Raw genomic sequence first — 12,055 nt, 5'->3', positions numbered from 1 at the left:
AAGATCTCGCGGGAGCAAGAATGTAGTCAAGGGAAAAGGAGGGAGCCACCAGTCATAACGTTATTAAGGCTGAATATCTTTCACTTTTATATAATTTTACCGGTCATTAACTTGAATTTAAGAATAAGACCTGCAAGCGCGCATTTTGTAAATTGTTTTCTAATATTGGACACAGTTATGGAGAGCTACATGAGGCGGGAAATGAGGAGAGTAAATAGCAAACAGGTGCAGGACTTCTTGACTGATTAAAAAATTATGCTAGCTAGCTAAACTTTACCAAATGATTGGTTTTGCTGTGGGCCATTGGAGTGAAAAAGGTGAGATTAAACTTTTTTTTGAACACAAAAACATTCCAGATATTTGGGGGAAAAAACAGGTGTTGGAGTGCCCCCATTAGTAAACTTTGAAAACTTGAGCCAAGCCTTTATATTTGGGCTATATCCTGTTTGACCACAAGGGGGCGAAATACCCTACACTGCAGCTTTATCAGACTTGGTAAATGCATGGTTAAATTGATTTAGTTAAGTAATTTCACTGTTAAGAAACAATTAAATGGTTCTTGAAACATGTAGCAATAAACAATTGCTAATAAATTGTTTATAAAGCATGTCATTGCTTGTTTACAGTGAAATAACTATTGATTAGAGTTTAATTGTTTATTTTAATGATATGATAGATATAATTAAGTGTTTCTAAATATATATATTTATATTTAGATATCAAAGACCCAGAAAAAAAACAGGGACATGACCTCAATATGCTACGGCCCTGAACATTCATTTTGTTCTGACAGATTGAAAGACACTGGCTGTGGAAACATTCATTCCATGTTTATAACACCCATCCAATAAATGTTCTTCTTAGTTATAATAAACTCCAGAAACAAAAAAGTAAAATACTATTTCTCATTTGACAGTGAATCCCTTGGAAGCCTCACAAGTACTCCAGTCTTCTGCCTCGACACATGTTTGGAGGCAAGGGACAACCAAAGGATGCTGGTATGGAATAATGTTTAATGTATGAGTGATGAAAGCTCCCAGATTGGCATAGCCTGCCAATTACATGCACCCTCCTCAGGTGTTATTGTGAGGAACTTGAGCATGTGACATCCGTAACCTGATGCAATTGCATAATACTTACTGGATCTCAGGTAGACTCACTGTGTTCTTTATTGTGAGTAATACTTACCATCAGGAGTCACAATGACGCAGCACTTAGAGCATCTTAACTGCATTAAATTGCTGTAAGACCTTTCCTGTTCAAATTGGATATTAAGGTGGGTCAGTACACAGTCAGGGAAAGCAGAGCAGTTTTATCTGATGGGAGTGGTAGGGTAATGTTCAAACACAGTATGTGTAATGGTTTTATTATTTGGAATTTCTGGACACACCAGATTCTGCACGAGGAAGTGAGTACTTATCATTGTGTAAACATTAAGAGTTGCAAGAAAGAGGTTTGACCTGACATACAAGAACATAATTTGTGATAAACTGTACACTTAACTAAAAATAATGCACTCTTCAATTATTCCCACGGTCATTTAGTATTCACCTTTTGTTGCAAAGGTTTAATAGACTGTTAAAGAGAACTTCTTTGGTATTTAAAGGCTGTAGTTTATGGTGCTGTTAAATTGTATTGTTTTACAGTGAGGGTGTTTCTAACACAGACTTAGGTATTGACTTTTAATACAGACACTAGATGTGTACATGATAAACTGGCAGTGTATATTGCCATTTGTTCCAAATAAGCTACATCAGACAAAACACATTTTCATTGCAACTTGGAGAGGTTTCAGTACACAACACAATTTCACAATTACGAGTCTGGTTGTTTTTATTTTCAGATTTCCAATTTTAAAAAAAAAAACAATGCTTTTTTTGCACACAGCATCCAATACATCATTAATAACTTAACAAGGCATCTATGACAGCATATCACAGGATTGGCTGTATGATATTATTTAGGTTACTGCAGTCAGTTGGTGTACCTATGAGTTTAGTCTCTTGAAAACTTTGGAAGCGGCTGTAATAAAACATTGGACCCCGGTGTATCACAATGGAAAAAAACAAGACTTGGTCTTTACCATCAATTTGTATAAAGGCTGTTCCGAAAAATGCCCATTATTCCAATTTCCATGTGATGAATTTATACATTACTTTTTTGTGGGATAATCTGACACTGTAATAAGTCGAAACCCATTTATGTCCTTGCCATTAAATAAAGATGAAAGGACAGGCCTTGTCTATAGACTACATGTTGTCATGCCCCCAATGCACTAGGATGCCCTTTTTTTTTTAAAAAAAGTGGGCTAAGGTGCAACCATTTTCAATTTGGCAAATGTACATTAGTACTCAAAAGAATACAGCTGGTATGAGACAATAAAACGATAACAAGAAAGGTCAGGCCGCCTGCCTAGTCGCACTGTTTTCAACTATTCACTACTTTTTCTAGCTTTTGATATTTCACTCACACATCATTCAAATAATTCAGCAATCAGCAATGCCACCTGTCCACACTGATATCAAATCAGCTAGGTTTACAACTGCAGACACATCGAGTGTAGCCAGCATTAAAACAGCTGAAATCAGCAGACCTCCTCCTTCTCAATGCAGGAGTGACAGCTTCACCCTCTGGTTTCGTATTTAAAAGATAGGAAGTGTAATCAATAAATTACAACTATTTACAGTGGAAGAGAGGTGCGGAGTGGATGTGTACATACAAAAATTATGACACATCTCTAAAAACAAAAGTTCTATTCACCTTAATATGAGGTAATATTAAGGGAGATTAAGGGAAAATATCAGTGTAAATCCATGTTCACTTGGGTTCTGCTGCTTTCTGTTGTTCTCTGGGTTTTACAACAAAGTCTCTGTACATGGTGTAGATGACACCTGGAAACAAACAAAGGAATAAGTTACATGAAGGCACAAATGGATTTTAACACTGACAAGTAAAAATGGTCATAATATAGCTAGCCGGACCTATATTTTTAGTGAGAATAGATTTAATCCAAATCACCTGTGATAACCAAGGTTATAAAAACATGTCAGTTTCTAAAAAAATAAACAACATATAGCGAACTAATCAAAGCCATTTATACAAAATAAAACAACGCAGATAAGATTTAATCAGAAATGTGACACTCCGAGCAACATACCAAGAGTCATGGCTCCAACCACAAAGCCTTGGGCAGCTACACGCATGTGGATCAGGTGAACTGACATTTTTGTATCTCCCCGACTTTTCATTTTCAGCAGTCTGTAGCCAACAATGGCAAAGAATCCAGCCATTCCTACAAGGAGCAAGAAGACAGATCAAGTTACACAAATGACGAACTAAAAAAAAGTTGGTGTAGTAACTTTTAAAAACAAAGTGTAAACAGTGGGGGGGCAATTTAAGACACATCAATTCTGTAGTATTTCATATGCATGCATTTCATAAAAGTTAATTTAACTTTTTATCATGATGTAACCATTAGGGGACAGCATGTACTCACCCGCTGGGACGAATGGATTCTCCTTTGCCTTTCGCATGAACTTGGACTCATTATCTTCATAAGAAGACATCTTGACTGAAACAAAAAGAAAAGTAAAGTTAGTACAGCAAGTTGGAGGTTACTACCAAAACATGGCATGCTAATTCATTCAATGTAGGCGGGGTCCATTTTCCAGGTCAAATCCTCAATGAAAACCTAAGTTACAGTTGCAGATAATGAGTTTGAAGTTATAGTCCACTAAAAAACGGTTGAATACTGTTTTAAATTCGTACCTTAAGCTAGTTTGTTTGCCGCTGCTCAGAGCTAATGTGAACACCACATGAACTGTTCAGAGGTTACGCATGAAGGACAGAAGTAAGAGTCATCCTTATATAGGCCCAAAGAACTGAACCTATCCCACTTAGTGTCAATGAAACGACATCAGCTTTTGAGCAACACTTAGTTATAATCGTCTGAAGTGAAATTTTGGTATAAGGCCAAATAACATAAAGTCCCCGACGAATAAAACAATCAAGAGGAAGGGTTACAGTTTTAACAGCACATAACAAAACCTGTATTGCGCCACAGAAGGCTGGACTGAGTTCTTACCTGTTTAATGAGTGTGTGGCTATTTGAATAGACAATAATGAAATTATCCGGAGATGTTTTATGAGTCCTAAAAGCCTCAGATCGCACGCACTGTATAAAGGAAGTAGCAAGCCGGCTACGTGATGTAACGACCATCGCACGCAGGACTGACGTCAGCAGGATATCACGATTGTGATGTGTTCAACCCATAGAAGAAAATGGGAAAGACAGGTTGCGCCTCTGAAATGCTCTCAGATTGCTAGCTTCAGAATTTTCTCATGAAAATGTCTTGAAAAATGTTTCAAGTGAGCTTTCTGGATTTTAACTATAGGTCAATTGATCGGTTTGTAAATAAAAAAAAAAAACAATCTACCTCTTAATAAGGATATGCCCTTGGATATAAAAGCAATAACTTTAATGTGCTCTCAGCGGTAACAGAGGGATAGGTATTTAGATTGGCTAAACATGACTTAATACAATGTCACCCTAGCTTAAAATTTGATTTGCTGTTACTACAATTGCAGTAACACTTCCTTTGTATTGGCCACCATGGTTAAATCAGTCATAAAGTGTCAGTAGCATCAACAAAAAGCATCCTTTATGCTGTTTGTCATAAACCATTTTTATTTGTTACCAACTTACAGATACACACACACACACACACACACACACACACACACACACACGCACACCTATTTTAAACACCTAGCCTAATTGTAGGTTTGTATCTTTATGTCTCTTTCTGTCTTCTATATTCGTTAATTGTTCCTGGAACTGCATATGTAGTGTAGCACTAGTGGAAGCTTAAAACCGAAGTCAATAAAGCTGATTTCATTAGTATTCGGGTCGCATTATGTGTACTCTCATGTTAGTGCAACAGCTTGATGGCTGTGTTACATCCGAGCTACCATGAACGCAGCATCAGGTGTACGCTCTCATAATCAAAGATAGTGAAACGAACAAGAGGTAGCCTCCAAATCCCACCCCAGTCGTGGTGTAGTCTGTTTCGCAATGAAACTAAAACGGCTTTTTACAGCGTCAGCTGCTTTTCATATCAAAATATTACAATGTTATAAAGTATAATGATTATATAATATTAATACCATGTTGTTTTAAGCCATTTATGTTCACAACCTACGCGATTCCCTGGACCAATGTTTTCTCATCTTACCATAAAAAGCCACAGTGTAAGTTGGGCTAAACGAAGTTAGTGGTAGGTGGAAGAGAATCCTCTTGCTTTACATGGTGATCTCTGTGATGATGTAACAGTGGGGACAGATCATGAGAACTCTTGGCTGCACGTTTCTGCAACGTGCTGCTTCCGTCCTCAGAGCAAAGTAAAATAAACTATTGCAGTACAAATAATCCGAGTTGATGCTCCGCATTTTTAGGTTCATGGCCCACTTTTAAGTGACTCCTAATAAACTCTATATGACATCTAGTTAATGGCCTAACTGAATAACTATTTCTTGTCGTATCAATAAGAACAACATTAGGCTATTTAGAGCTAACAATATCTATAATTATTATCACCATTTTATTATTATTATTATTATTATTATTACAAAATAATGAATGGCATGTCCACTAACATCACAAACAGAACACTTTCTTGTTTAAACTAAATGGAGGGTTCAAAACTTCAAATACATTTGTATTTATCAACACTAACAACTTCAAATTCAGCTTCCAGAATGATTTGTTGACAGTAATATTTGCTAGCTAATTCGTGGATACAATATATTGTGCATGATTATCGTTGTTCTTCTTTCAAATAATTCTACCTATAAATCTGACATGAAGGGGCCAATTGAAACCAATGTGACCTCCTAAAACTTCGAGATTTTACTTGCTTCTATGGTTCATGAAGTAGATAAATAAATAAATCTTTAATCTTTCAACATAAGCAGTTTGCCATGTCTTTGTGAAAGCTTCTGCACTGTGTTCAATCTTCTTGAGGAGGAAATCAGAAACAGCTTTGAAGCCCCTAATGAGCCTGTGGCTTTTCCTTTACGCAATTATGGACTATCAGTTCCCACTGATCATGTAGCCAGGCCCTGATTTACAAAGCAGATTAAAGAGGGAGCTGCAAACAAACATCACTTACCTTCCAGATATCAAAGAACATAATTCAATATACACATTTCATAATTATTTCCTTTTTGTTGGATGACCTTATCAGCCTTCTGATGATCCAACCTACATGCTTCACACATCTTTGCTGACCTGGGGAAGTCATATAGAAAATGAGTGACTAATATCTGACTTCTAACTTAAGTTCTGCAGTTTTCTTTGCCTTCTGCACAGACAAGGAAATGTCACTGGAACTCAGAAATCTGTTATAAATGAAACTGCCTCAGTCAAAGAGCTCAGAGTGACGCAGTTATGTTGTAAAGAAAGCAGACATCTCCACCCAGTGGTGACTTTGTACTCTAAATCAGCAATGAGTTGAGATGGTCACTGCTCCATTTACAATTTACTTACTGTAAAGATGACAAAGTCGACAGGATATCACATTCAATCATTCAGTTATCGTAATATCAGTTTTATCAAAACATTCATATTTGTATATGATTGCGTGAATGAATGCATCAAATGCATGTGTGTCTGCTTTATATTCATGAGCCCTGGTCTTTAATAGACTGCTGTAACTGGTGGCAGCCTCAGTGCTGCAGCAGATTCAGCAGCTTTTCCCTGCTAGGGGCGCCCGTATGCAGCTAGGTTGTGATGAACAAAAAGGTCTCTAGTCATCATAAGCATCCTACACCTACTGTACTACTAATAACAAGTTTAGATGACAAATTAAAAGTTTGCCTGTTTCATACAGACATAACACTTCATATAAGTTGTTAGATCAAATTCATACTTTAAGCTTTTCAACGGTGGATTTGCTTCACTGGGGCTCTGTTGAACTTCTGTGTTGTGCTGGAAGCCATGTTGTTAGTTGTTACTAAATAACGTGTTGCTCTCTGTTAGCGCAGGTGAGAGTGGCACTGACTCAGTAACCTGCATGAAGTGAAATCCCTTGGACTGTCGCTAGACTTTCTTCACAAAGAAATCCACAGTCCAACAGAATTAAACAACTTAAACAAATTGTCCTCTGGGTTGTAAAGGGAAATTGCTACAAATTGTTACACAGGGCCCCTTAATGTTTTGGCGTTGCAAATGTCTGCATGTGATTATGTACTCCCCATTGGTGTTGTTCCCAGAAAGACGATCAGTGACGTGTTTTGAGACTAATATGACTCAATTTCTTACAAGAGAAGAAATAAGGGAAGTCTAAATGAAAGTGACAAGACGTTTCTCATCTTCAGAGCCAAGTGAATAAAACTGAATTAATGTCTGAACATACGCACATGCTCAGTTCCAGTTTTAGCTTGGTTGGACTGCTCATTCTGCAGTGTTTCACAATTATGTATAATTTTTTCGAATTATATTGCTGCTGCATTAATGTTTAAGTTTTTGGTAATTTAAACTCTTGGATATGCCATTGGTAAGTTTAATGTACAGCAATGCATTATATTCCATAAGATCATCATATGTTAGTAGCATCGCTGTCCCATGAGAACCACATATCACTAAAAGGTCAAGTTTTCATGAGCTCAGAAAAACAGGCCTGTTTTCAGCTTTGTGACAATGCAGGAGTGTTTTTAAATAGTTTATAAAAGGTGGAGAATTAGAAGAGGTGCCTCCACCAACAAAGGAACACTTAAACCTTCAGTTGAGTAGAAAAATTCATATTCGAATCACCTTGTTTGGATAAGATGTTTTTCATTCAACAGATAGGCTTTGAAAAAATGTCATCTGAAAAGTAACTAGTAACTAAAGCTGCTTGACAAATGTAGTGGAGTAGAAATATAAGGTTATGAAATATATGAAATTGAAATATGAAATTGAAATACTTTTCTGCAAGATATAAACTCCAGCAGGTGGTGCTACATGTCCACAGAGGAACAACACAAAGCAGGCAAATGTCCCTCCACGGTGCAGACTTTGGAAATCAGGGTCACAATGCAAAGATAAGAGTAAAGATGTAAACACCTTGTTAATACTTTCCATGTACATCTGTAACACAGTCATCATGATTGTTGAAAATGACCCTCCCTTTGAGTAAACATACTTATATCACAGGGCATGCTTTATCATAAATATCATATCTGTCAATGAAGACACCAGAGTTTAGTTTTTTAAGTAAATGATTTAAATAAAAAGACTGGAAATAGGTTGTGGAAATGTATGTTACTTGTTACTGCCAGTATTAGAATATTAAGGTTTCAAAAGTACACATTTGTGAACATAATTCAAAACAGCCCTCTCCAGCTCTGAGCACAAACTGTGGAAGGTGACTAACAATGACCTGTTGTTAGTCAACTGCGATCACCCATCACATGGAGCTTCACGCGTCACATGGGGCTTCTTTCCCATGATGTTTACCTCCAGACACAAATACCGTTACTCACACTTTCTCTACTGGAAGATTTATTGCTTATTCACCGAATCATACTAGTTACCTGTGTCTGTACCTTTATATTGTATCATTAGCAAGGTACAAAAAGCTATGATGTCAACTGTTATGGACATGTTTGTAAGATACTTTAATTCAGAAAGACATGTTGGTTGGTTTATAATAGACAATGCAAGTCATCTCATGTGTCTTCTCTTCTTTTGAACCTTAAGCCATTTGTAAAAAAAAAAAAAAAGTATACTAGCCTATTGTAAATGATTGTATGCAAGTGACTGCACAACACCATTTATCAGCTTAGCAGTATATCCCATGCTGCTGACTGTTGAAAGTCAGATGGGTGTGACTGTGCCAACTGCCTGCACAAACACAATTACTGGTAGATTTGTAGGTCAGGGTCTAAAAAACAGATCAATTTCATGATAATACAGTTTGTGAATAGATTACTCAAAGTGAAACATCATTGTCCATACGGTATTCATTTAAATGCTGTAATAGTACGCACAAAACAAGCCTCAGAGGATTAAAGGATCTTCTGTTTTCATTGTATTATATCCAGATGGAAAATCCTCCGACATAACTCATCTGGTCTTTTTTTACTACGTAAACAGCTTCAGTGTGTCCTTTAATGCACATGAGTTCAAATGTCATCCATGTAACTTTCACTGTCTCCTACTTACATCTAAAACTACTAAATAAGGAGTTCCTGTCCTGGAACGCAGACAAGCTAAAGGAGGAGCAACAGTCTGTATAATACCAGGCAGTGGACCTTAACTCCAAATCGCTGTGTAGCACACAAAGGGATCAGTCATGGAGCTGCTGCTGCCGATCCTTCTTTCTTTTCTTGCCGCTCTGATTGGAGGGCTGTACCTACTCGGGGTGTTTCGACAGCGTCGACCAGGAGAGCCCCCTTTGGATAAGGGGCTCATCCCTTGGCTGGGTCATGTCTTAGAGTTTCGCAGGAACACGCTGAAGTTCCTCGAGAGGATGAAGCAAAAGCACGGTGATGTGTTCACAATTCAGCTTGGAGGATTTTATGTTACATTCCTTCAGGACCCCCTATCGTTTGGGGCGATGGTGAAGGAGAGTCGAGACAAACTGGACTTTAACAAGTTTGCAGAACATCTGGTGCGCAGGGTGTTTGGTTACAGTGTCATCGAGAATGACCACCACATTCTCAGTGTGTCCAGCAACAGGCACCTGAAAGGAGAGGGCCTTGAGGTAATGACACAAGCCATGATGAGCAATTTGCAGAACCTGATGTTGCACAGCATGGGATCAGATGCAGACCAAAGGGCATGGAAAGAAGATTCACTGTTTGCATACAGCTACAATATTGTTTTTAGAGCAGGCTACTTGTCCCTGTATGGCAATGAGCCACCGAAGTCAAATTTAGGTGAGGAGAAAGCCAAAGAGCAGGACAGAGCTGAATCAGAAGCTTTATTTTCTGAATTTCGTAAATACGACCAACTCTTCCCCAATCTGGCTTATGGGGTCCTCACACCAAGAAAAAAGATGGAGGCAGACAGGCTCTTGGCATGCTTCTGGGACACTCTGTCAGTGGAGAAGATGAGGACCAAGGACAACATCAGCCGCTGGGTGTGGGACATGCAGCAGGCCAAAGCTGAGGCAGGTATGAATGAGTCAATGATAAACAGGTACATGTTTGTGCTTCTTTGGGCCTCTCAGGGCAACACAGGGCCCTCTGCATTCTGGCTGATCCTCTACCTCATGAAACAACCAGAGGCCATGACAGCAGTGAAGGAAGAGGTAGATAGGGTTGTGAAGGAATCTGGGCAGGAAATCCGACGTGGTGGCCCAATAGTTGATCTGACCCGTGAAATGCTGATGAAGACACCGATCCTGGACAGCGCCGTAGAAGAGACCCTCCGACTCACCGCTGCACCCCTCCTCACCAGAGCAGTGCTCCAGGATATGACCCTCAAGATGGCTGATGGGCGTGAATACTTCATTCGCCAGGGCGACAGATTGGCAGTTTTTCCTTACATTGCTGTTCAGATCGACCCAGAGATCCACCCTGACCCACATTCATTCAAGTATGACCGCTTTCTGAATCCAGACGGAACCAGGAAGACAGATTTTTACAAAGCAGGGAAGAAGCTGAAATATTACACCATGCCCTGGGGTGCTGGAGTCTCTATGTGCCCTGGACGTTTCTTTGCCACCAACGAGCTGAAGCAGTTTGCATTCCTCATGCTGCTCTATTTTGATTTTGAGCTGAAGAATCCTGATGAGAAGATACCTGAAATTGACTCCAGGCGATGGGGCTTTGGATCGATGCAGCCCGTCAGAGATGTAGAGTTTCGCTACAGACTCAGAAATTAAACAGATCAATCACTTTTATCTTTCTGATGAATCATTGTAATTTGATCTTCTCTGCAAACTTTTATTTGACAATCATGTTTCTGGGAACATGTGATTCCATAATGAAGCATTATTTTGTACACTTGGAGAGTAGCTGAAGTCACTTGTTATATATCATTGGATGTCTATCAGAAGAAGTAGAGACAGTAACAAGACCAGTGAGAAATATCAACAGTGGTGTGTAAGAAAGCTGCAACAAAGGCTTGGGAAGATATGTAATGAAAAGAAAAGAAAAAGTGGTTGTGGATTCAGTACTACTGATAATGAGCTTGATGCAATTTGTTTTGTATTTCACATTGATTTATTTCTGTAAATTCACAGATTTCATTAAATTCTATTTTACTAAGAACAAAAGCAAAGATGCCAGTGCATTGTTAATATTCTTTCATCCATTTCTGTTAGATGGTCATCATGATGCTAAGGATCCATATTAAACGATTAAAAAAAAGACATCTCTGTGTAATCTGAAACAATCAGAGAGGGCAGGTGTCCTCTTTCATACCTGCCTCATGTGTAATACATCCCCTTAATCAAGACCGCAATCTCTGTTTACGACCTGCAAATAAACTGGAATGTCAATGAACTGGTTTCGAGATAAACGTCAGGTTTCATCTGAAGTCATGTTTCCAGAAACTGTGTCTGTAGCCCCAATGACCTATAATTATAGCTTCATAAAAGGAAAGCGCAGACGTCAATTGTTTCAACTTGTGATGTTGAAGTTATGATGCCAGGGCCTATTGATTTAATGGGACTGGAGCAGAAACAAAATTGAAAGTTACCTTGACCGGATTACCTTATGGCATACTGTTGTACCGGATCTTTATTGTTTTATAATGTAATTGCTGAACTCACATGACTGTATTACAACCTACAGATTACAGAGCAGCTACAATAAATGATCAATTGCCGAATTTTAAACAATATAACCAGTTGGTTGCCTGTTATTCAGTATGATACTACTGAACTCACTATACAGTTTCATTTAAGACTAGGTGCTGTAATCCATTTACAAGAATTCAATATTTTTCATCTAAATGTAGTTGTTGCATGTTAATGTGTGGCTTTATATATCACAATTTCTAAAACAGTTTCTGCATTTTGTACCAAGATTTTCAAACCATATTTTTATCCTCCTGATCAAAAGA

General features: G+C 38.3%; 2 protein-coding genes across 2 annotated transcripts; one reads left to right on the top strand and one right to left on the bottom strand.

Moving 5' to 3' along the window:
* The first annotated feature begins 51 nt into the window (after positions 1-51).
* On the top strand, positions 52-12,055 carry LOC311267171 (5-beta-cholestane-3-alpha,7-alpha-diol 12-alpha-hydroxylase-like). Its single transcript, XM_084370062.1, has 3 exons — positions 52-317; positions 917-998; positions 9,226-12,055. The coding sequence occupies exon 3, from the start codon at positions 9,336-9,338 to the stop codon at positions 10,869-10,871; it is 1,536 nt and encodes a 511-aa protein (XP_084226188.1). The 5' UTR covers positions 52-317; positions 917-998; positions 9,226-9,335; the 3' UTR covers positions 10,872-12,055.
* Positions 1,816-4,232, bottom strand: higd1a (HIG1 hypoxia inducible domain family, member 1A). Its single transcript, XM_084368705.1, has 4 exons — positions 4,085-4,232; positions 3,497-3,571; positions 3,158-3,292; positions 1,816-2,891 (listed from the first exon to the last, which is right to left on the bottom strand). The coding sequence occupies exons 2-4, from the start codon at positions 3,564-3,566 to the stop codon at positions 2,818-2,820; spliced, it is 279 nt and encodes a 92-aa protein (XP_084224831.1). The 5' UTR covers positions 3,567-3,571; positions 4,085-4,232; the 3' UTR covers positions 1,816-2,817.

Source organism: Pagrus pagrus, assembly GCF_965226575.1.
Source record: "Pagrus pagrus genome assembly, chromosome: 12".
Taxonomy (NCBI): Eukaryota; Metazoa; Chordata; class Actinopteri; order Spariformes; family Sparidae; genus Pagrus; species Pagrus pagrus.
The sequence above is the reverse complement of the archived record's forward strand: the minus strand, read 5'-3'. Positions and strand labels throughout refer to the sequence as shown.